This window comes from Leptidea sinapis, chromosome 14 (assembly GCF_905404315.1).
Source record: "Leptidea sinapis chromosome 14, ilLepSina1.1, whole genome shotgun sequence".
NCBI classification, from domain to species: Eukaryota; Metazoa; Arthropoda; class Insecta; order Lepidoptera; family Pieridae; genus Leptidea; species Leptidea sinapis.
Window position 1 is genome coordinate 784,613 of NC_066278.1, and position 26,497 is coordinate 811,109.

The 26,497-nt window shown below is 34.8% G+C and overlaps 1 protein-coding gene across 1 annotated transcript; it reads right to left on the bottom strand.

The window, feature by feature from the left end:
- Positions 1–21,453: 21,453 nt before the first annotated feature.
- On the bottom strand, positions 21,454–23,821 carry LOC126967941 (uncharacterized). The gene is made up of 3 exons (XM_050812649.1): positions 23,795–23,821; positions 23,442–23,738; positions 21,454–22,245 (listed from the first exon to the last, which is right to left on the bottom strand). Exons 1-3 carry the CDS (start codon positions 23,819–23,821, stop codon positions 21,694–21,696), a joined length of 876 nt encoding a protein of 291 aa, XP_050668606.1. The 3' UTR covers positions 21,454–21,693.
- Positions 23,822–26,497: the final 2,676 nt, after the last annotated feature.

A 26,497-nucleotide genomic window follows, 5' to 3' on the forward strand; every position in this document is an offset into this window, starting at 1 on the left:
AAGGTAAAGCGAAGGTACGAAGAGACTGGACACCATCTGAGGAGACCTTGTAATGGCAGACCCAGGTGTACCAGTGCCCGAGAAGATCGTTATATTATTTCCACTGTGTTAAGAAATCGCCAACAAAATGCAGTTGAAGTCCAGCAACAGCTACTTCAGACCCGGAGGGACTACATTAGTGACAGTACAGTGAGAAGAAGACATGCTGAAGCAAATTTGAAACCCCGAAGACCAGCGAGTGGCCCAAAACTCGAGAGACAGCATCGAGTAGCGAGACTGCGATACGCCCGTGAACACATGCAGTGGGATGAAGAAGAATGGTCAAGAATTTTGTTTGCAGATGAGTCTCGATTCTCCCTTTACACTTCTGATGGAAGGCGAAGTGTTTACAGGCGACCTGGTGAGCGATACCTTCAAGGCTGCATCTCAGAAAGAGTCCAATACGGTGGAGGCAGTGTACATGTATGGGCTGGCATATCTTCAGAAGGTCGCACAGAGCTAGTAGCCATAGAAAATGGCACCCTCACTGGGCAAAGATATGCTCAAGAGATTCTCAATGAGTATGCAGGGCCGTATTTAGCAAATATGGGTGATGGATCGAAGCTGATGCATGATAATGCCCGGCCACACACGGCTCATATCGTACAAGAGTATATTCAGGAGATCGGTATCAGCGTGATGGCTTGGCCATCAAGAAGTCCTGATCTCAACCCGATTGAATACGCCTGGGATGAGCTTGGGAGGCTAGTCAGAAATCGCAGACCACCACCTACTACCCTCAGGGCACTAAAGCAGGCCCTGGTAGAAGAATGGGAGAATATTCCCCAACATCGGCTCCGAAACCTAGTGTTCAGTATGCCAAACCGGCTCGAAGCTGTAATCAGAGCTCGAGGAGGCAATACCAGTTATTAAAAATTAAATAACATGTAATACATTTTAGTTGATTTTTTTTTACACTAAACTAAAAATGTCTATTTTCATTGTTTTATCTTTTTTAAGTTAAAAATGTTACTAATGCATAATTTTAGTTTCTAAGAATTAAAGCCTATAAAATTTGCAACAAAACGTTTTTAATCTTAAATCTCTACCTTCTATAGTTAAGAAAAAAAATTAATTTGAAAAGTGTGATACTTACTTTTGCAGGCCAGTGTATGATAGGCCCTAGAAGCTGGTTAATTTGTACATATTTAGATAATATGGTTAACAGAGGTTGTATTTAGAAACGTTATAACACGTGTATACTCCCATGTCTAATAACATATGGATGTCAAACTCGGAAAAAGTAAAAGTGTGCCAAAACTCCATAGAAAGGAGCGTAATTGGAGTTCGGAGACGAGACAAAGTTAAGTTAGAAAACGTTAAGAGTCAGACAAAATTCAAAAATGCACACAAGATCTGTCAAAAGCAAAAGTGGAAATGGAGTGGACACATTCTGAGGGAAAAGAAAGAGAAATGGACAAAAACCGATACAGAATGGTATCCAAGAGACGGGAAACGAAGGAAGGTAGGCAGGTTAGAAGGTGGGAGGACGATTTTAAAAGGATAGCAGGACCGGACTGGATGAGAGTAGCCAGAGAACGAATAAGGTGGAAGTTTTTAGAGGAGGCCTTTATCGAGAGACAAATTACTAGTTAAGCTAATCTAAGTTTTATTTATAAGAAAAATTAAGTCGCTAGTAATAATAAAGGCTATTTTGTTTTTTTTTATATTTATTTATTATAGATTATAATTATCTTGTGTAAATGATGTAATTTTGTGTTCTGTAATTCTGACGCGGTTAGGAATGTGATGGTTTAAGAGCCTTACCAAGAGCCTTACCTTACAATTTTATCGCCTTATTGTTCGGCTCTGGGCTAAAGTCCTTTGCAGCCTGTAGTTTTGAGTTGACCACACTGGTTCCGTGCAAGTTGGTAATCTTCACACACATTCTTTCAATTTCTTCAAATGTATGTGTAGGTTTTGTCACGATGTTTTCCTACCTTGATAAACTTCTTCCGAACTGACAATTTTCCAGCATAAATAGGACCTAATATCCACACGAAATTCAATTTTATCAATTTTCTACAAAACCGACTCTCTCTCTGTCTCCCGACTGCAAACAAAAGACTTTCCATTTCTAAACAACAAAAGACATTCTAATTATTTCTTTTTTTTTTGTATCCTATCCTTATTCCAGCTTTATCAGCCAGTATTTACTTTTCTTATTCCAAAGAGTTTACAAACGTCAGCGCAAACATTATTCAACAATATCAACAAAAGTACTTGTACTATTTATATATTCTTTGACAAAAGTAAGGAAATAGATTATTCTCTCGTTTTACAAGCGACATTATTTACCTACTTTCAGGAAGACATTTGCAGACCTTGTACTGTAAAGAACCTTCGTAAAAACTACAACGCAGTTTCTAAATTAATTTGAATGTTATGTGAAATATATAAAACTAGCAGCCCGCTCCGTCTTCGCACGGGTATAAAATAGCCTATGAAATAAATAGCCTGAAAAAAATATTAAAATTGATCCAGTAGTTTTGATTTATTCGCCGCAAACGCTACGTCCCGCAATTTTTAAACCTGTAATATCTTCGAAAATATTTATTTAAATCATATGCTCTAAAGGGCCATATAGATCTATATTAAATCAACAATGTATTTAATATATTTAATTGGATAAGGATTAATTCTGTATTGGTTAAAATCGCTTCGAAAATTAGCCATTATTTGTCGTAAAAAGTAAATGACAAAAAAATGTTATTGTGGGATATCTATAAGAGATAGACATATACCATAGCGGAGTTTTCTATAGACCTTTTCAATGTGTACGAAACTTAGTAGATTATTTTGATAAATCTCGTAGGGTTCAGCCTGCGTTTGCAATGTAAGCGGAAAAAATGTAATTATTTACGACATCACATTAGAAACCTCTAAAATAACAGTTTTTCTCCACTATTTAACGGATGTTATTATACATATAAACCTTACTCTTCAATCACTCTATCTATTAAAAAAAACCGCATCAAAATCCGTTGCGTAGTTTTAAAGATACGCATACATAAAGATATAGGGACAGAGAAAGCGACTTTGTTTTATACTATGTAGTGATGATAAGGAATAATAGTTATAGGTTCTTCAGTATATGTTTCGATTCGATAATAAACTAAGATATAAGTTAGGAACGAAAGGCTTTTTATATTCATTACTGAATTTTAAACTGTAAAAATATCATTACTACGCCCTTAGTTTGGAGAAATATCAGAAATGTATTTAATATTTATTTATACTATTATTCATTTACAGAAAGAATCTTAAAAGCTAACATAGTCCCGCAAAACTGTTTGGACAGTTTGCAGAATTTGCAGCATCAAGTCTCTTCTACATTAATGCTTAGATTATATTTTATAGATAGTTCTGAGCTTGTGTTCAGAGTGTTCGAATGTGGCTTCCAATAGATATGGAAATCGATAAAATATGTTAAAACGGGTCAAGGACATAGTCATAGTATTATCAGCTGCTTAATATTGTATCGCATTATATCGATATATATTAATTAACGTTTTTTAACGTTTCTACTTTAATTATACTTAGTAGAATCTCTTTACGACTAACCTCTTTTAGAAAACCTCCACAACTTGGATCGTAATATACCTAAATAATAATAATATTGACACACTATTACATAAATTATCTTGCCCCAAATTAGGCATAGCCTGTTGTACTATGGGTAGAAGACAACGATATATTTAATACAATATTCCTACTTAAACATACATACAAACATCCATGACTCGGAAACAAACATTCATATTCATCATATAAATGATTGCACCTAGGCAGGTTCACTAACCACTGGGCTATTGGGGTTTGTTATATGTTTGGTTCCCTTTCCACAGACGTTCAATATCTGTATTATTAGAAATTGTAACCCTCTAATTATAAATTAAAGTAAGTATAATTATTGAATCATAAGACGCCATAACTTTACACACTTTCCCTCAACAAATCAAAAAAGGTAATTGTTTTTTCTTAAACTCAAAATTAAGCAAATCGAGTCTAAGGGTGACATCTATAGAGCGTGCTTAGACTTTGCTGAGACTTTACTTACATAAAACTTAGCTGTGTCAAAGCTTAACGTACTCTTTGATTTCGTTTTTATAGTTATGTGACAGCTGAAATTATTCTGAGCTAAGACAGCCCAATGCAAAAGTGAAATCCGCGTTTTATCACACTCAGCTAAGTTTTACGTAAGTAAAGTCTGAGCAAATTCTGAGTAGGCTCTTTAGATCTTAGCCTCAGCCTCTAAAAAACACCAATTTTTTCTCATTTTCCTTAAGGTTTTCATTCTTGATTAGGATTAGGTATTTATAATCCAGAATCTGTGTAATTCGTCTGTCAATCCTGAATCTTGATTTCAATATGGTGTTCTCAATCGATACATAGGTACATCTGTTTCATTCATATCAATAAATATATATTTTAATATTTAAAAAAAACATTTAATACTTCATCTCTTAATTATATAATACCATACTATATTAATATTAATAAAAAAAACTATTTAATTCTTAACTTATATAATACCTAAAATTTATTATTTCTGTGCGTGATGTGTTTGTTTGTAAGTAATTACTACATTTAGTTCCTAGTTTTTATATTTGTGTGTATTATTGTAAGTAATTAATATAATTGTAAATAAACCTAATAAAAAATAAATAAATCCCATAAATAGTGAAATTACTGAGCAAATGAGTCTCAAGTCTCATTATATTATGTAGTGCCGCTCAGAATTTTTGTGTTTTACAATAATCTAGAGCGGCACTGCATTGTAATTGTAAGGCGTATCAGTTACCATCAGCTGAACGTCCTGCTTGTTTCGTCCCTAATTATCATAAAAAAAAAACAAAATAGAGCTCAAATACTTCAAAAACGTTCCATAGATAATTGAAACGCCAGTAAAAGGATGTGCAATTACACCTGTATCAAGCTTGGCTCGCCAATTTAGAATTGCAATAATTGATTCTAGTTTCTATAAATTGGCCTTTAGTTGTACTGTTTTTGGCGTGATTAGTTATAGATGAGTCAGTGCAACTATATATTCTAAAACGAACTCTGTAGGTCGTAGATATACTAATAATATACTTGTTATTCCCCGCCTATATTACACTGTAGTTTCAAGGTTTTATCGCTACTCAATGCTATAGACAGAAAAAAAAGGTATTAAAGTCTTCGACGGTATATCCTTGAGATGTTGAATTGAGTAACGGCCGTTCCCAATATTCAGACTATCTTTTCTTCTTCTTCTTCGGCGTTACACTCTTGTCAGAGTGGTCGTGGTCGTCACGTCGAGGTTAGTGGCCTGTTTCACAATGCGACGCCACTCGTCGCGACCTGCCGCTCTTCTCGTGCATTCATGCAGAGTACCGTCGACAGCTTGCCTCACTTGGTCCGTCCACCTCATCGGGGACCTGCCTCTTGGTCAAGTGCCCTCGACTTTACCCTGAACTATTAAGCGTTTTATGGAGTCGCTTCCACGTCGCGATACATGCCCGAAGAAAGTGAGAATGCGAGCTTGTACGGGCTACCGTAGAGACAGTCTCTGTTTGATGTCGAGCTCCCGATGCGAGCGACTTCCTATCTCTTACTTTAGATAAAAATCGTAACTATCGTTGACTTTTCTGTCCCAATAAACTTATCGACGTTAAATCATCTTATCCGTACACGCTGTCTGTCAATGGGACAACATATACCTTACCAGCGATAGAAGTTTGTATGGAAATTGCAATTCATGCGTCATGCGTTAAGGCGATAAGAATGACTTATCGAGTATATTGAGACAGCTTCAGATTGTTGACAGCTAATTAACTGACAGTAAAAGGTAGTATTTTTTCTCTATCTGTAGATAGTATATTGGGAACGGCCGTAAATAGGTTATTAGTTATCTTTAAATAGCCATAAGAATATACGAGTAGCTAAGTAAGTATATACGTCTTATGGTTAAACATATCTCGTCATGGGAATACGTGGAAATCTTTTACATAGTAAGTATGTGTAATCTATATAAATAAAATGATAGAGTTAGAATAACTACTGTTATATTTCTATGAAGTCTTCTTACGGACGTTCTCAATATACTATCTACAGATAGAGATAAATTACTACCTTATACTGTCAGTAATTAGCTGTCAATAATCTGAAGCTGTCCCAATATAAGTCATTCTTATCGCCTTATATTGGGACGCGTGCCCTTTCCATACAAACTTTATATCGCTGGTAAGCTATACGTCGTCCCATTTACAGACAGCGTGTACGGATAAGGTGAGTTACCGTCGATAAGTTTATTGGGACAGAAAAGTCAACGATAGTTACGATTTTATTTCAAGTAAGAGATAGACTGAATATTGGGAACGGCCGTTAGTTTAATTCCTGGCACTTGGCCCTTACCTACTATTAAAATTATTGCGGTACCTTCATTTAATATAAAGTTATTAAAGTTTTACGATACAACGATTTTTATAAGTACTACGTGATCAGTAATGTGTGGACGCGGACGAATTCGCAGGTATCAGTTAGTATTAAAATATTACAGCTGACTTTTAAAATGAGGAAATTATATTGTAATCTCATGGGAAAAGCAATACTATGGTAAGGGAGTTAAGCTTAAACAATTCATTGGTATAGTAATCTACCAGTGGATGACTTCTTTGTTCAGAATGCCTGCGTGGTGGGTAGATACCACAACGGCACCTTATTCAGCCATGAACCAGTGGGAGGCTCCTTTGCAAAGGATGTCGGCTAGATTATAAGTACCACAACGGCGCCAATTTCTGCCGTGAAGCAGTAATATGTGAGCATTACTGTGTTTCGGTCTGAAGGGCGCTGAATCTAGTGAAATTACAGGGCAAATGAGACTTAACATCTTATGTCTCAAGATGACGAGCGCAGTTGTAGTGCCGCTCAGAATTTTTGGGTTTTTCAAGAATCCTGAGTGGCACTGCATTGAACCATCAGCCGGACGTTCTGCTCATCTCGTCCTGTATTTTCATTAACAAAAAAGATAAAAGTAGAGAAGTAGAAAATATATATGCAGTGCGCATTGAAATGGGCAGGGCGTATCAATTACTGTCAGCTGAAAGTCCTGCTCGTCTCGTCCCACATTTTTATTTAAAAAAATAACAGTTAGTAATATAATACTAAAGCTAACTCTAAAATGAGAAAATTACATTGTGATCTCATAGCAATCCTACAAAGTGGTACTTATAGTAAGGTTATAAAGCTTAAACAATTTATTGGTGTGGTAATGTATCTGTGGAAGACTTCTTTGTATAGAATGTCTGCGTGGTGGATAGATACCACAGCGTCCCCTTATTCAGCCGTGAAGCAGAAATGTGGAAGCATTATAGTGTTTCGGCTTGAAGGGTCCCGTAACTAGTGACATAACTAGGGTAATAAGACCTAACATCTTATATATGTCTCAAAGTGACGAGCGCAGAATTATGAGTGTTCAAGAGGGCAAGAGGTTTAATTTACTAAAAGATAATCCACTAGTTCATCTCGTAAATATGACGTAAGAGTATATTTGTTGCATCACTTTACATATTATATTGTGATTGAAAATGAAATTATTTGTAAAAAGATGAAAATGTAAATCATGATTTAAAAGATTGGCCATGAGTTTCTTGCTACTTCTTCTCATTAGCTCAATCCGTTACGAAGTAGCATATAATAAGAAAAAACAATTTTTTTTTGACATTTATAATAATTGTCATTTCCGTGAACTGCATGAATAAAGTGATTTTGATTTGATTTGAATCAAAATCTAACTACAAAAAATATTTAATGATACTAAGTTGGGGTCATATAACTGACCTATATTGCGAATCTTTGACTAGCTCGTTGTCGGGGGAAAGAATATGTTCTCTGTTTTGAGTCAACGCCAACGATTACGTCTGTGTATAAACTCTATATTCCTCGGTCGCCCACATCTTGTTAAATTAAATAGAGCGACATAGAATTTTAGTGACTTCCTGCAAATCGCAAACATGAGATATTTTCGCATTTTCTATATTTACGCTCACGATCTTTCCGGGCTTACTCCCAGTGTGACGCCACTCATGGCGTTAGGGTAACACTGAAAATGTTTAGAATTGGCCAGTTAATAACATTGCTAATGAAAACTTTTTTGAATTTAAATTTTAGAACTCTTTTGTAACCTAATGTAGTAATTGCATTCATTTGTCATTTGTTTTTGTGAATTGGCGGCAAATCTAAAACTCTTGTTACACGTCAAAATGAACTAACGCGAGAAATTTTTCGGTCCATGACTTTCGTTGTGGGCTTACTCAACAACAAATCTATGATAGGCTGCGATTAGCTTTTCTTAATGAAGCCCTATCTCGTGCCACTATTTACAATTGGTTTAACGATTTTAAGCGTGGACGTAGCAATTTTTAAATTTCACATTCAAATATTTTTATTCAAAATAGGATTTCAAATCACTTATTGAACGTCAAAACTACCACCCATTCAAAAGAGACTGCCTCAGACCGGAGAAGAATGGGCGCAAGAAACTCAGCGGGCTTTTTTTTAATATAAAATATGGATTACAATGTAATATCGTGCAATAATCATTTATAATTAAAGAGCCTGAGGGTGTTCGCTGAATTCCCAGTCTGTGGTGTCATTAAGAAAATCGTTAATGCTATAATAACCTTTCCCACACAAACGTTTTTTAACAATTCTTTTAAATTTCGTAACACATTTCTTTGTACATTTTCTGGGATCATATTGTAGAAGCATATACATCGCCCAACAAAAGACTTACTTTCTCGACCCAACCGAGTAGTAGGCATAACAAGTTTATGTTTGTTCCTCGTGTTAACATTATGAATGTCACAGTTTCTAGAAAATTCCTCAATGTGCTTATGTACATACAGAACATTATCAAAAATGTATTGAAAAGCAACAGTCAAAATGTTTATTTCCTTAAATTTTTCTCTTAATGATTCTTTAAGACCTATGTTATAAATCGCGCGAATAGCCCTCTTCTGCAGCACAAAGATGAATGATCCTCGTGAGGGACGTCCTTTAACAGCGACTACTGAAGTTATACACGAATACACGGGTAGAACTAAGCCGTAAATTTAGGATGCCGCAGTCGCCCGTCATACCGCTTCGCTGAGACGTATATTTGAGCGAAGCGAGGTAAACTAAGACTGTGTACAAAAACAAAACAAAGTTAATAAAACAAAATTTGATCAATCGGCTCAATTTTTAAATAAATATAAATAGCGCGTGCTTATTTAGAATAATGTTTGTTTTTAATTATAATAATTTGGAGAAATCACAGAAATCAATTGGAGTCACCCGGTGGGAGCTCCGCTCAGCTTCGTTCAATAAATTAAAGTAAATAATTGAAAGTTAAACTATAATAATTATAATATTGACACACTCTTACACAAATTTTCTTGCCCTAAATTAGGCATGTAAGTACTATGGGTGCAAGACAACGATATATTTAATACAATATTATTTACTTTAACATACATAAATACATATAAACTTCCAGGACTCGGAAACAAACATTCATATTCATCATATAAATGATTGCACCTACCGGGATTCGACCCCAGAACCTCTAAGCTCAGTAGGCAGCGTTACTAACCACTGGGCTATGGGGGTCATCAAATTTGATTTTATAAAAATTATAAAAATCTTCAAAGAAACATAATATTATTGGATCTCTACGTAGAGCTCGAAAAATTATAATGAAAAAGTTTTAAAATACTGAATTTTGAATAAGTAAACTTAATTATTTACATGAGAATATTAATTTAAATTTCAAAATCCCTTTCGGGTAATGGAAACATTTGGAATTGAATAAAGAATTAAGTATAATGCCAGTTCTGTAGTCATCAAAACTGCGCATGTGAGCGAGGGTTCGTTGACCCGTAGGTGTAATATTGACAAGTCCATAGTGACGTTGTGTATCTTTAAGTGAAACTTGACCCAACGAAAAGATTTGCAGTAACGTTTTGGTTGACACAATTAACTATAAAATCGTCTTTATTTTTATGCGGATTCGAGACAGTTGCGACCTTTCATGCTACAACTTACACATTATGATAATAATAAGATACTTGATAGCTTAAAGGGTAAATGTATACACATTTATAATAAAGTCCCAGCCACTGTTCAGGCATTATCTATAAATACATTCAAATGTTTTATTAAAAAATGGCTCTGTCGTAAATCCTACTACTACACAGCTGAATATCTAATCTTAATGATCCGACAGCCTGGGACTAGATTATGTTTATTTTATAGCAATAGCAATGACAATATAATATTGTAAATTTGATTAAAAAGAGGGCAAAATAAAATGTTGTGAGAGTTTCTTGCACCACTTCTCCTCTCTCAGAGCGCCATTTGTTTGCGAAGCGGTAGTAGTGTCTAGTATATTAGAAATGCCATCAAAAAGAATTCTAAAGGAATCACTTTTGTGAAAGTATATGCCTTTTATGCCTTTTAATAAGTGATGGAAACTGTAGGTTTTATGATCGATGGTTTATGACCGATCTAATGTCAAGAAGTCGTACATCACTTACTTACTCGTACTTAAGACGAAGAGTAAGCAGAAAACACGCAAACATACTGTTTTTAGACAAGTTTTGTGGTGAAAGTATAGCATTTCGAGCTATGAACACTACTTAATCCTGTTACACATATCCTTAAGTCTTATTTGAAGGTTTCTAATGCTTGCTGTAGGTTATAGTTAACACTGCAGACCCTTTTTGAACTACCACTTTTCTTTGAAGTTCAACAAGTTTTTTGGCATGGCGTGACGCATTTTTTTGGTACTTCTCTCAGAAAAGTTATTCTTATAGCTTGTACTTTTTGGTGTAGGTTAAGCTGCCAGTACACACTCTAGAATAGAACTTGATCGTTGAGTTTAAGTTAAAATAGCTGGTGTAATGTCACTAGGTATATTCCAGAAAATAAGTAGGTTCATAAAATACGTACTTTGTTAACCCCCCAGTTAGTAAGTAAACACTAATCGCTCATAATTGTTTACGACAACACGTCATGCTGTTTTTGTCTTGGTGTTAATAAGACAAGCGAACTTTACGCAAAATTCTTCCATTGTCATGGAAAATTTAAAATAACATTAGATATATTTTATATGATCGATCTGTAACACGCAGACAATGCTTAGTTGTTTTGTATTAAGATTTAATTTTATGCTCTAGTTTTACAGTCCTTTAACTCAACCTATATTAAATAACATAAACGGCCTTACAAATAAACTTGGTATAAAGTTATAACTGATGATAAACAAAGAAAATCCAAAATGTTTACAATGTCGTTGACAACACTGTCATTACAATGATAATTCTGAAGTTTTCCGAATGACAAGCTGCTTTGCAAATACACGCGGGAAACGTTATATACGTCCGAACAAACCATTCGTAAGCAAAATGTATATTTGTAAACATTTTACATATTCTTGGTTCATGCTTAGTTATAACTTTATACCAAGTTTATTTGTAAGGCCGAAAAGATACAAATTTAAATCTATAAATTACCAATTTCTCAATTTATAAATGCAGCTTTTGAAGTGCTTTCATATGAGGATTTCGCGTCCCAAACCAGCGGCCTCTCCAGGGACGAATCGTCCTACCATCATGACTCTTGCTGTCTGTGCTAATGCAACAGCTTGTGGCGGCAACGTGGGGTGGTTTCCCTTCCCTAAATGTGATCGAGGAAGGCGATGGCTGGTCCATGCGTCGTGCTCGTAAACGGGTGCTACTTGAGGCGGCTGGATGATCCTCTCACCGTGAAATCTGCTTCATGTTTTTTTATTTTTTAAACTAAAGTTATTAAGTATATATTTTTTTTATATATAATTGCTAATAAAATGCTCACACAGTACCTTTATTTTATTTACGGTATGTGTGGATTGATGCACCTAGTGTATTGTACTATAATATGTATGAACTCATAATTATAACTATGTTTTTACATATAAATTTACATTTATGTGACTTACTCGTGTTAGGAATTTTAGTAATTGACGTTTGAGTATTTTTGTTACATCATATATATTGTAATTGAAATGATTTGTAAATTTAATTGAAAATACAAACTTTTAATACCATTTTTGTTTTGAAAAGAGCAACCATAGCGTTTCTTGCTCGTTCTTCTCTAAGGAAATTTTCCGAACGAGCTGTATGAAAAACATGATATATTTCAAGTACAATGCAATTTACCTACGAAATAATATATTTTTGATTTGATTTGATTTATCTTCGTGTGAAATACCATTCGGCACCACGACAGAAGGTCTAAAGTATGCCATCGTGCACGGTGGCATGGTAGGGCAGACGGCCATCAGATAGACCGTGGTATCCGGATACTTTCCTCCGCAGAGGCACAAATAGAGAATTGTTTTGGAGGAGCTCAGGCACAAACCTGCTGCGATCTGAAATTTTGAGATATCGTAAAGCTCTATATGTTACAGACATAAATAAAACATAATATAAAAGTTCATTAATAATATTAATATTTGAGTTGATTGAATGAAAGGTAAATTGCGGCTTAAAGGCTTTAAAAGAATTAATTGCTAAATCTCGTTCGGTGGAAGATTGCATGGTTATGTACATCATATATTTTTTAGTTTTATCATTCTCTGATTTTAGAAGTAAGAGGGGGAAGGGGTGGTCTTTTACCACTTTGGAAGTGTCTCTCGCGCAAACTATTCAGTTTAGAAAAAAAGTGAGTGCGTGTAATCTTTACGCGCGATTGAAGTAAAACTGAATAAAAATTAACTTTAGGAATAATTAACAAAGGCATTAAAATATTACATTAAATAAAGCCGTGTTACCAACTAAGCACTCACGTATTACAGAAGAGCTAGGAGCATTGTTAGATTTTTTGCTATTTTTTTCTAGGAAAAGTTGACGATGAAGTTATATCAACTTCATCTTTTGAGCAAAGTTGGTATTTTCTCTACCTAGAAAAAAAATGCCTGTATTAGTATATAATATAATTAATATTATTTTCATTCAAGTGAGATTTTATATATTATACAAAGAATGATATTTTGATATTATCATCAGAATATAAACAATTACACTTTTTACATGTCAAGTCATTATCAGGTTCCTGATTTTCTGTTTTATTCTTTTTTATTGATGAAAGAGTAAAATGTTCCTGGGATTCCGTCATTTTATTTGCCTGTTATTATTTTCATTATATATTCTATTTATAATTAACTGATAATAAGAAATTGAAGGTTATATTATTATAAATATGACGTTGTTATTGAATATTAACAAATATTGTATGGATGTATGGGCTCGAACCCTTTGCCTATCCTAATAATGGAAATGAAAAACGAAAACCAAGAACAACAACAACAAATTAACGAATGTCAGAAAATTTCTGAAAACTTATATATTAAAGAGATTAAAAAAAAAATACTGAGCGATTTGAAATATTTTTTAAAACCATTAAATTAAAACGGGTTAAAAAATTATTTCAATTGACTTTTGACTGAACGTTACTTACGTCAGAAAAAATTCTGAGTTACCCCCAAGTCGCGCCTAAAAAATTTTACTTCAAAAATTATATTAGAAACCTCGATAACATTCTTGAACACATATCCATAAATACATACATAGGATGCCGCTCAGGATTCTTCAAAAACCCAAAAATTCTGAACGGCACTACAATTGCGCTCGTCACCTTGAGACATGAGATGTTAAGTCTGATTTGCCCAGTAATTTCACTATCTACGGCGCCCTTCAGATCGAAACACAGTAATGCTTACACATTACTGCTTCACGGTAGAAATAGGCGACGTTGTGGTACCTATAATCGGCATCCTGTGCAAAGGAGCCTCCGACTGGTAAAAGTACACTGAATGATGAGACAATGAGCTTAGGATTGCCTTCTAGTAAGTCAGAACATGTTCTTTTGGATGGCAAAGCACTCTTGACCCAGAATAAAAACTAATCTAAATAATCATACTTGATACTTACATAAAAGGAAACCAAAATATAAATAATAATTCAATATTATGTTTAGTAAGCGATAACCTGATTGGTCCTTCTTATCTAATTTGGTATCAGGCCAAACCTTATTATTGACATGTTTCTTAGTATATTTTGATCTGAGCAGATCCATCAATGTTTGATAGCATAGATACCCTACTTAATTTATCAGCGCACTAATACATAATAATAATACCTTTGATCATTTACGGCCGTTTTCAATAACCTATCCTTAGTTTAACTTACTAGAGGTAGACAAATCTATCATTTTAGGCTTACCTAAATACCAACAACCTATCGACATAAACAAAAAAAAATAGCTTAGATAAGATCTTGTCATTAAATGATGACAGCAATGTATCCGTAACTAGAGATACGTTATTGAAAACGGTCGTTATACGTCTAGATAGACTATGACAGCTGTGAAAACGTCGAAAAAATTGAGTTTAGGACTAACCTCTATTTAGAGCAATTCACGCACACTAACACAAAGTGTCATACAAATCACTAGAGTGTAAGACGTAGCTTGCCACGCACACTAAACAAATATTTATAAAAAAATAGTTCTCTAACAGCAAGAGAATCTATCTAGACGTATATATTATCTAAGAATAATATATATCTAATATTGATGAATTGAATGAATTTGTTAGTCTTAAGTCTTAAACTTATTAGAGTTGGCTTGTTTTTGAAGTAATACTTCTTTTGGCACCCAAATTGGCCACCCTGACGTTGGTCTACACTCTACATAGACAATTTGTATCTTAAGGCGAAGAGTAAGCAGAAAACACGCAAACATGGTGTTTTTAGACAAGTTTTGTGGAGAAAGTATAGCAATTCGAGCTATGAACACAATTTAATCCTGTTACACATATCCTTAAGTCTTATTTGTAGGTTGCTAATGCTTGCTGTTGGTTATAGTTAACACTGCCAAGCCTATTTCAGCTACCACTTTTCTTTGAAGTTAAACAAGTTTTTTGGCATGGCGTGACGCATTTTTTTGGTACTTTTCTTAGAAAAGTTATTCTTATAGCTTGTACATTTTTGTGTAGGTTCATTTATTCAGATTAGTAGTGAATAACGAGGATTGTAAGCATATAAACTGTTTTCCACCCAAGAATTTTGAAAATATTGGCTTTGTTACATAGATGGCGGGCCGGCAGCCGTAAACTCATATCGCTCAAGGTCGCTGACATTTAGTGTCGCCTTAATACCAGCTACCATAAGCCTCTTGTAACTAACAAATCAAGTGAACAAGAACCACGGATGAAAAATTAAATAAATTTTATTATGTATTTATATATGTTGTAAATTAAAAAAAACATTTCTTTCTAATTGTATAAAAATAATTTAATGATATTTCAATACAATTTATTTAATTAAATTAATATTAATAAATATATAAATTAATTTTGTTGTACCTTCCTTCTACAATATTGTTCTTTCTAAGAACGTAAAATTGGATGGAAAGGAATATTTTATTAATGGTTTTTTGTTTTGTAACGCCAAAGTATTTCTTGCGAGCGTACATTATTTTTTAGTTTTGTTTTAATATTTATAACCTTAGATTAAGCATTGGTATCTGCTGCGCTCCAACTGGATACCGTACTACACAAAAGCAATAATAGCTTTTTTATTACGGAAAATATTAGATGCTTGTGTGAAACTCAATGGCATCCTTAAAATTTTGTAACTTATATACGCTTCGAGTTATTTTACTTTGAAGTTAATAAAATACAAAATACTTTCAGTGTCTTTCTTATTTCTTGAAGTATTCTTTGTATAAAGTTTTACTACGCAACCCGGCATTTTAGTTTCAATTATTAGCAAAGTTTACCAAACATGTGCCACGGCAACGTCACATATTGTTCGAGACTGGCTCGAGTACGCCCATTTGGGCGAAGTATTAGTTGCCGCACTTTGCAAATACGCCTGCGGTATCTAGTTGGAGCAAAGCGGAGACCAATCCTTAATTTAAGTTTATAAGAATAAAAATTAGGCTTAATTTGTATAAAGTAGTATAAATTTAGGTCATTAAAGAATATGTACTAATAAATGTCACAATCTACCTACAAGAAAATGTGCTGCCCTTCCCAAAGAGTAAAAATGAATAACAATATTTAAGTATTATTTTGATTTTGTAGCACAGAATCTAAATATCTAATTAGACAACATTTGAGTAGAAAACTCAATCAATAGTCGAGGAGAATATAATCACAATTTATATTTCCAGCTTGCGTAGAGTTGAGTATCGGGTTGAGGTCGTTATTTCCTTGAAATCTCCATTGCGCCCTTCACAATAAATAGGTCACAGAGTCAAGGACAAATAGCCCGACCTCTTTTATCAATACCTTAAAGATACACATTTGATCGGTAACTTGATATTATAATCTTATCTAAATCTATATATATATATATATAAGAGATTTCCACGTATATAGTCACTCATCACGATATCTCTGGAACCATAAGGCGTAGAGACTTGAAATTTGGTAGGAATATTCCTTTCGTCGAGTAGAGGTCAGCTAAGAATCTTACGAAATTCCATCGGCGAGAGTTTTTCTTTAACAGAACACCGTCTGTCGGGTCCGCTAGTTTAAAATACTTATCAGAGAACAATGACAATATACCAACAAAAAAGGTACGGCTATCTGCAGTACTCACTTCATTGTAAATGTGCAAGTCAGTTTCTCTTTCGTACTCAACAGAATTCCTACGTATTAAACTTTTCAAAATTATTGCCTAAAATTATGGTCTTAATACTTATTATTAGTATTATGACCATAAATTCAAAGTCACCGACGTACTATATAGTTGCGAAACTGAAGCGCCAGTGGGCAGGACACATAGCTCGACGGACAGATAGCCGTTGGGGCAGCAAAGTCCTCGAATGGTGACCACGTACTGGAAGGCGTAGTGTTGGTAGGCCACAAGATGAACCGACGATCTAGAGATCGCCGGAGTGCGTTGGATGAGGGCAGCGCAGGAGCGATAGTTATGGCGATCTCTGAGGAAGATATGTGTCCAGCAGTGGACTTCTTCCTGCTGAATTGTTGAAATGAATACTTATTAATGAAAGTGTATCAATGTAGAATAAAATTAGTGGCGGGGTGTGAGTAGGTTGGGACGAGAAATTAGAAATTATGAACAAAAATGTAAATTTAACGAAATTTGATACTAAATTTTTTTGAAGATTTTTTTTTAATTTTGATTTATTTAATGTGTAGGCTATAATAACTCTGTTATTGTCCAGTACCAAAAACTGTCTGCATAGGTAACCTGCAAGTATTCTACGGCCCAACCCTTAATTTAAATCTAGTGTTGTATTTCATACACTTTTATGGTTGATTTGGCACCACCTAAAAATGTAGCAGAGTTAATTTTTAGCTTATTGTTAGAAAATACTTGTTTATATGTAAACAAATATTTTAAAACACTTAAGTACTTATATAACATTTCTATTAACGAGTTCATACTTGTTTGTTCATATATTAGTATAATTTATATGTTAATAATTGTCTGAAAAAATTTTCTTTGTGTACAAATAAACACATGAGCTGGAAATAAGTTTAACGTCAAAGCACGACACTCGCAAATTTTATATATCCGACTAAATTAAAATGTTGGCTGCAATTTTAATGGAGCTATATACTCTTGGTCATAAGATTAGCCACAAAAACACTGGCTAAGGTTGAGTTTATGCTCTGCGTCGGGTTTTGTACGAAAACTTAAAATGGACGTATATATATTGTGCAGCTACCAGTGGAAGGCTCCTTTGCACAGGATGCCTCCTAGATTATGGGTACCCTCCATAATTTATGTAACCTAAGTTACTACTTATAGTAGCTAGCAGCTATTTACCGAATCTGATGTTTCCGTCGAAACAGATTTACCAGTGGGAGGCTCCTTTACACAGGATGCCGGCTAGATTATGGGTACTACAACGGCTCCTTTCTCTACCGAGAAGTAGTAATGTGTAAGCATTACTGTGTTTCGGTCTCAAGCACAATTGTAGTGCCGCTCAGATATTTTGGGTTTTTCAAGATCCTGATAATTACCATCAGCTGAACGTACGGCTTGTCTCGTCCCTTACTGAAATATAAAAATGAGTACTCATATCTATCCATATTTTAACTAAGGCATTCTGCCACTAGGAGTTTGCTTCATGACAAGAGTTGTTTAGGTCAGGAGGCATTGCTTGTGGTGGCGTCGTGGTGCGAGTCCTTACGGCTACTCCAAGCGTCGAGTGCGTGAACGGGAGGTTCTTGTGGTGGTGAGGTGATGCCTTCATCAAGAACTAAGATTTTGTTGTTAATTTAAAAACTCTATTTTCGTAAGTAAAAAGTATACAATAGTAATCCTCTATACCATTTAAAAGTTGGTGGTAATTACTTATTACGTGACACTAAATAGAGATTACATTAGGTATATAACCCATATAAGTATAATTATGTCGTAATTTTAATTTTTTAACTTGGCACCACGAACATAAGAAAAATGGCGACGATTTTTGAAAATACAAAAGAATTTTCATAAAGAGAAATCCGTCGAAAAAGGCAATCATCTAAACAGTTACTGTCATCGCGTGCGTTCATTCAATTCCCAATTTCATTCATAATTCGCTGGGCAAACTTGGCCTTGAGTCCCCTTCTGTGTTTCTTGCCCCGTGCTAACTACGAGACACCGGTGGGATATACACTTACATTGACAAGAAATAATATAATATTATTATGCCTACTACTCAGCTAAGTCGAATTTGTAAGTCTTTTGTTTGGCGATGCGTATAATATGATCTTACAACATAATTCCAGTAAATTTTCACAACAAATGTGTTACGAAATTCAAAAGAATTGTTTAAAAACGCTTTTTTGGCAGCTATAACATATAAACGACTTTTTAGTGACACCATAGAGTGGAGCAACCGCCCTCAGGCTATTGAATATAAATTTTTATGGTTTAACATAGTACATTAAAAACATACGATAATTAGCCCGCGTTACTTTGAAACAACTTTTTTGTGTTGCATATAATATGTAATAAAGTCATTCTAATCCATCGCATCATATTATATCATCACATATCATTGAAATTGCGTCCATTATCGGAGCAATATTCAACCTATAAAAGACAATAAGAGATAAAAGTTAATAATGAAGATAATTATAATAAAAACAACAATAAATAAATTCCAAATAATACTGGCAGTAAACATTTTGAACAGATAGATACTCCAGTCCATTGATAACGTTTTTAATCGAAAGAAACATTGAAAAAAGTAGGAACAATTTTTTGGCTAAAATATAGATACGTGGCGATTTTATAAAAACAAATCGATCGATTTGAAGAACTCTTGAAGAGCTGGCAAATAAAAAGCTTTAATTACGCTTCTGGTCAACATTGTTTTTTAATCCGGAAGTTTTCATTTTTCAAACGAACATTTCCATTCAAACGGTCTAAAAATATAATCAAAAGTTGGTGATTTTGATCGTAATTATTGATAAATTTGTTTCTGCGTGTGAAAAGTTTAATTTCGTATCGGTTTTTATGCCACAGCCTCGAGTATTATATTTTGTATATTTTCATTGGAGGAAGGTTGGTTTGCACGGACTGTTCGTGCACCTCAAGCCTCGGGATCTGGAGTCTTTTATTGGGTCGGTCCATCTGGTAGGAGATCGGCCTCCGCGGGCTCTCTTGCCATTTGTGTTCCCAACTAGGTACGATCAATTTCCCCAGGTTCTCATTACCCCTTCGCATTATGAGGCCAAAATATGTCGCAATTTGCAGGAATTTGCAAGATATGTCCTAGGTTATGTCTCAAAATGATTAACAATATAATTTAATTATTCAAAAATCTAGTAAAGTGACACATTCTTAATTGATGGTTAGGGATTGCACTTATCAGTTGAACACCTTGTTTGTCTCCTCACCTGATTATAAAGAGAAAAATTAACTATAAATAGAAATAATAAGTCAGTTTTTGTAATTTTTTTTCCGCTTAGTCATTAAACAATAAACACAAATGAATCCCCAGCTTTAAGACAAAAAATCCTTTACAATCTGTGTGTGTTATAATAACATTGAGTGACTTGCACATTTATACCACTTAATAAGGTTTCTATTTAATATAACTTAATAAACATTATTAAGTATAACTGTACAGAAAATTTATTCACTGTTATATAATTATTAATGTTATTTATAAATACGGGCAACATACTCGTACCAACGAAGGCCGTGAACAGTAGGTTCCACTTTTGGCCTTTTTCAACTATAAAGTAGTCCTATTGTAAGTAGTATTGAATAAAGCATACAGATTATATCACGATACGTCACTCGAACAGTTAGCTCATTTGGGAGAGCACTCAAGCGGAACGCGAGAGGTCGTGGGTTCGAGTCCCGCATTTTGTTTTCAAATTTTATTTGTGTATCGTATAGTATAGAACACGAACTTAAAAAAATCACTCAATGATTGGCGCAATAATTTAAAACGCGCACGTTTTTTTATGAGGAAAATACATTTACGTATTGAAGACCCCGAAATGGGGCCCATATGTCGGACTCGGATGTCCTACCGACTAAAAGCCTCCTCTATGCTGTCAGCCCTGAAGGCTTTTACAGCGACATAGGATGTGGGCCGTGGAGGCCGCAAAGTCTACGCAACAACAGTCGCTGGGCGTTTCCTAAGGAGACTGGAAAATCAGACCGGCTGTATGCTTGTGGGAACCCCAAGCCAGCCCCAAGAGACAGGCCGCCATCTTGGTGACGTCAGGCGTAGGCAAACACTTACAAAGCACCAATCAAGAGTACGGCTTGCAATCTAAAGGAGGCCATACACGCTACGGTCTACCGGAGAGGTAATCTGTGCAGGTGTGCCTGCGTAGGTCAACCGAACAATGGTAGCGTGTATGGGGACGTTCCGGTGTATCGGAGCGGTCTTCAGTTCTCTTTGCGATGGCATCGAATATGGACGATGACACGCTGGCGTTGCTAGGTCTTGCTTTAATTTTGAAGAAAAATGATACGAAAAACAAGCGAAGAAAGTGGTGTAAGCATTGGTTATTGAAAAGGAAAACATATAGTCATGTTAAATTAATAAATGAATTGAAATTTGAACCAGAAGATTTTAAAAACTATCTTCGAATGGACGAGAAAACATACCTTAAACTACTTGAAATGGTAACTCCTATGATAAAAAAAGAAGACACAGTTATGAGAAATAGTATTTCTGCGCACGAAAGATTATCAGTTACATTGAGATTTCTCGCAACTGGCAGAAGTTATGAGGACCTAAAGTTTTCAACAATTATTTCGCCTCAGGCACTTGGTAAAATTATTCCTGAAACATGTGAGGCTTTGTGTAAAGTACTTAGAAGAGATTATTTGAAGGTAAGTCATTAAAACACTGCTATATTACAGATAATATTTATTGAAAAAAATACGATTTTAATTTTAATCATTAAAGTACAAAACTGTCGCGTACAAATTATTAATTATCAACATTGAAATTATTAAGGAATGTCGCTGCCGAATCTGGAGTCGATAAAACTACATCTGTTTCATTGGGCTGATTTCCTGGAATTGTAGGTGTTCGTATTTGTGGCGAGTAAGGATTGCTTTGGGAACTGTTGAGTAGATGGCTAGTATGAAATTATTGAGAAATATACTCTGAATTTTGACTAGTATGGAATGGAAGGCAGGGTGGACTAGGACTTCCGGAAGAAACAAAACTTACAGGGGTATATGCCCTATTTGAATTAGGAGAGGACTGATATGCATGTTGTCGATATTGCTGAGCAGGAACATAGCTTCGTTGATTTTGTTTCAAAATATCTCTCATGTTAATATAGGCATGCTCGGGAGTGAGGTTTCCTATTTCTGCTTCAAAAAGTAAATCATTTATAAGTTTTTCTGCGACTATTATTTGTTTCGCATCTAAAGCCCTCAATTTCATCGCCACATTTTTTCCAATAATATCGCACCTATCTTCTGTTACAATTGGGCGAGGACGCTTAAAGTGATCTCGTACCGATTCCAATACTTCATTTGCTAAGCTTTCATCTTTTCTTTTTGTTTTACAAGGTTTTGGTGGGCGAGATGAGTTATTATTATTTGACGATGTTGATCGAGCCTCGTTGTGGGTAGATACGCTGTTGGATGAATATTCTTCAGCGGCATTTGAAGAGTCTTCAGTGTTGTCTTTCTAAAAACATAAATAATTACATATTATGTTAATAACATAAAATAATTATGATATATTTTTGTGTCCTGCCGTTATAGATATTTCATATCAAAAATAACTGCTTATTGTATAAATGATAAATCTGTTATTTTTATATTACAGTTTCCTACATCTGAAGAAGAGTGGAAGGAAATAGCAAGGATGTATGAAGATCGATGGAACTTTCCTCATTGTCTTGGTGCAATAGATGGAAAGCACATAGCGATTGTTCCACCGGCTAATAGTGGATCGTATTTTTATAATTATAAAGGGCAACATAGCGTAGTTCTTATGGCAATTGTTAATGCAAAATACCAATTTATGTATATAGACATTGGCATGAATGGCAGAATATCCGATGGAGGGGTTCTACAAAACACTAAATTTTTTGAAAAATTAGAAAATAGTGATTTACGTATTCCAAGCAGTGAATTGTTAACAGGAAGTAACCGAAATTTACCATATGTATTTGTGGCAGATGACGCGTTCCCATTACGCCTCGATATGATAAAACCGTTTCGGCAGGCAGATTTAACATCGCAAGAAAGAAAAATTCTGAATTACAGATTATCTCGTGCGAGGCGGACTGTTGAAAACGCTTTCGGGATAATGGCATCACGATTTCGGATATTTTATACTCATATAAATTTAGAACCCGAAAATACCGATAAAGTAGTGAAAGCATCTTGTGTATTACATAACTTTTTAATTGAACACTCAAAAAAGTCTTATGCACCTCAAAAATCTTTTTATCGAGAAAACTCTGAAAACGGGACTATAATTTCTGAAGGATACAATACACAAAATAATACCATGGAAAACTTGGAAAGAAGAAACCTAGGATATACTTTGAACAACGCGAAGATTGTCCGAAACAATTTTATGAATTATTTCAATCAGGAGGGAAGGGTTCCATGGCAAAATGATCATGTAAATTAAAAAATAAGGCTGAACGGGCAGAGTAGGTAGTTCTAAATACATAGTTATTAGTGATGTACAGGATCGTTACGCGGATACGGATCTTTATTTTCGATGATACGGATATCCGGAACATCACTAATAGTTATATTATAAGCTTTAGTGAAATTTAGAATGACTGTAAATACAAAATAATTATGTGTTACATGTATTGAACTCAATAAAAAATTATACTACAAAGTATGAAATATTTTACTTACCTCACAACTATTTTCGTCATCACTATCTAAGTTGGATGAAGATTCCCTTGGAGTGCATTGATCATGAATGAAATTGAACAAATCGTAGTACCACAGTTTAATACGGTACACATCATCAGCAGATGCCCCAGACTTTAAAGATTGCTCATATTTCTTCTTTTCCTTCCTAACATTGCTTCTTAAGTTATTGATCTTTTTCACAACTACATCTTTGTTCGCACCTGGCTCAATTTCTCTCAATTTTTCTATTAGTAATTTATAAGCAGCTTCTTTTTTGTCTCGATGTAATCTTTGTTTCTAATTTGCCAAAGACATGGATTACTTCTATACATTTCGATAAAATCTTCAAGGACTTTTTTAGTTGAATCTGGTGGTGCCATTTTCTGGCAATAAGATGCGAGCGATGAGACAACCGTCTGAAAGAAACACTAGGAAACAACTGACTCGACCTGCGCAGGCGACCGGAGTACACGCACACACGCACAGGTACACCGTACGGTGTCACTCGAAAGAATCGATTTTCGATCTTGCGCCGGTCGCCTGCGCAGGTTCAAAAACCTGCACAGGTCTATTCCCACACACATTCCGGTCTACCTGCGCAGGCATAACCTGCACAGATTACCTCTCCGGTAGACCGTAGCGTGTATGGCCTACATAATGAATGCCGATGACGTCACATAGCCGTTGATGATGATTCCGCGCTGATCCAACTCAGGGGGATAGTGACCAGTAAAATCAATAAGATGTGTACTAGATTCATCTTTGCAAATAAACAGAGCGCAATAATATGACATGTTATATTAATAATTTATCCTTTCCTATCTATAACTCCTCCTCTACACTACTCGGGAATAGAAAATCACCACAATCTCATACAAGTCGACTGTATTGTTTGATATGAAAGTTTGTTTTCGAGTAGTGCTTATTTTGCGTGCTGTCTGAAAATTCGTTAAATTTTGTAACGGTACGATCGCTTGTCGATGTCTGGCCAATGTGTGACGAGATTATTCATTCGTTGAATATTGGTCAAACCACGAAATATTTAATTCTAACCATTTATTTGTGATTTTTAAGCAGGTAACGTGAAGAGAAACAACATCTACTAATCGAAAGCGGACACTACTTCTGAAACCTTACTTTAAACCATACTAAAAACCACACATTTGTTTGTGCCCCTATATTTTGTGTGACTGATTTTAGGGCCGTAACAAACTAGGGAAATCAAAGTTATAAGCTAATCTATGACCAACTAGCGAGAAGACTTCTAATCTCAGATGGATAGCATTAGATAACTCCAGTTTTTTTTCTTTCAATTAGGGAACATAATAATATAGTTATTATAATGTTGCCCCACTTGCATTACAATCTAGCCTTAACTAATAAGTAATTTTACTTTAAATTAAACTGCTAGATAGATTAACGTCTCTATTAAGGGGAAGTCACTTTGCTCATGTGTCTTTTATAATATCACTATTTTTTTATTGTATAACACTAATTCACTAGCACTTCACTCACTCAAAAGGTTTTGTTCGTTTTAGTCTTCTTACTATATCAGTGTTGTCACAGAGCTAGATTACCTCTGTAATCTGACCACCTAGCAAGAAGACTTCTAATCCCAAATGGATAGCATTAGATAATTCCAGATGGCAAAGCTATATGCAGTAATCATTTTACATAGGTAGCTTTATGTTATAAATAGATTGCTATTTATATCATAAAGAACATTTATTGCGGTTGATGTACCTCCCTAGTGACCGCAATTATAATATTTTTATTCTGTTATTAAATTACACGATAATTATCTTCACAATATTTTTAAACAACAAAAGATTGCGGTGATATTTTGTCTCGCTCATTCTCGTTACTAGATTATAATACTTTCCTTTTCGTAAGGTTATCGTTATGGCAAACCTCTATCGATTCCTTCCCATTAGCAGTTTCATGCGTGCTTATTATACGCTTTATATTAGCTTCACTTGTAGGTATTAGGTATATTAGTATGTATTTTTTTTTATATAAGAGGGGGCAAACGGGCAAGAGACTCACGGGATGGGGAGAGATGAGGCAACCGCCCATGGACATCCGCAACAACAGGTGTGTCAAGAAATGCGTTGCCGGCCTTTAAGGTGGGAGTATGCTTTTTTCTTGAAGGTCCCTAAGTCGTATCTATTCGGGAAAACCGCAGCCGCTAATTGATTCCACAAAGTGGCTGTGCAAGGCAAGAAATTTCGGAAACGCGCGGTTGTGGAATGCTAGACGTCTACGTGGTGCGGGTGGTACTTTGCACGTAATGTCCGATGGTGGAATTCGGCCGCTGGAATCAACCCGAAGAGCTCCTCTGAGCACTCCCCGTGATAAATGCGGTAGAAGATGCAGAGAGAACCCACATCTCTACACAATGCCAAAGAATGTTCGTCGATTATTCGAACCGCTCTTCGTTGTATGCGGAAGCTGGTACTGGGGAGCACCCGCCCAGAGGTGAGAACAGTACTCCATGTGAGGCCAAATTTGCGCCTTATAAAGTTGCAGGAGGTGGCTTTTAGTGAAGTACTGTCTCGCCTTACTGAGTGCACTAAGTTTTTATGTTTAATGTATGTATGTTTGTAACTGACTCCTTTAGACGCGATTTTGACCCACTTTAAACGGCCCGATTTCATTCAAACTTTGTAGATTTATCGAGGACCACTACACTAATTTGATAAGATTTTTCCATTATTTAATTTGCAAACTAAGATTTTTGTCAATTTATATAATTTTTATTTATAGTCGATAAGGCAGGAATTGATGTTAAACTACCTATTAATAGTTTTAAAAATACGCTTTTATAGAAAATTTAATTAAAAAATGAAAAATTAATAATAGTTTAAAGAAATTAAAAAACACGCTTTATATAAAATTCAACTAATTTTTAATAACTATGAAAGATTGTAATTCTGAATGAGATAAAAAAAAAGCAGAATAGGCATTATATTAGGCATAAAAGGCATTTATTTTCTCAAAATTGATTCCGTTAGAATTCTTATTGATGTAATTTCTAATTTACTAGATACTACTAC

Excerpts from the sequence above, each read along its gene's own strand:
- LOC126967941 (XM_050812649.1), bottom strand. The coding sequence starts at position 23,821 with ATGGCACCACCAGATTCAACTAAAAAA. Across the intron at positions 23,739-23,794 it reads CACCAGATTCAACTAAAAAA|AAACAAAGATTACATCGAGA; the intron begins GTCCTTGAAGAT and ends TTGGCAAATTAG. Across the intron at positions 22,246-23,441 it reads ATGACGAAAATAGTTGTGAG|AAAGACAACACTGAAGACTC; the intron begins GTAAGTAAAATA and ends TTATGTTTTTAG.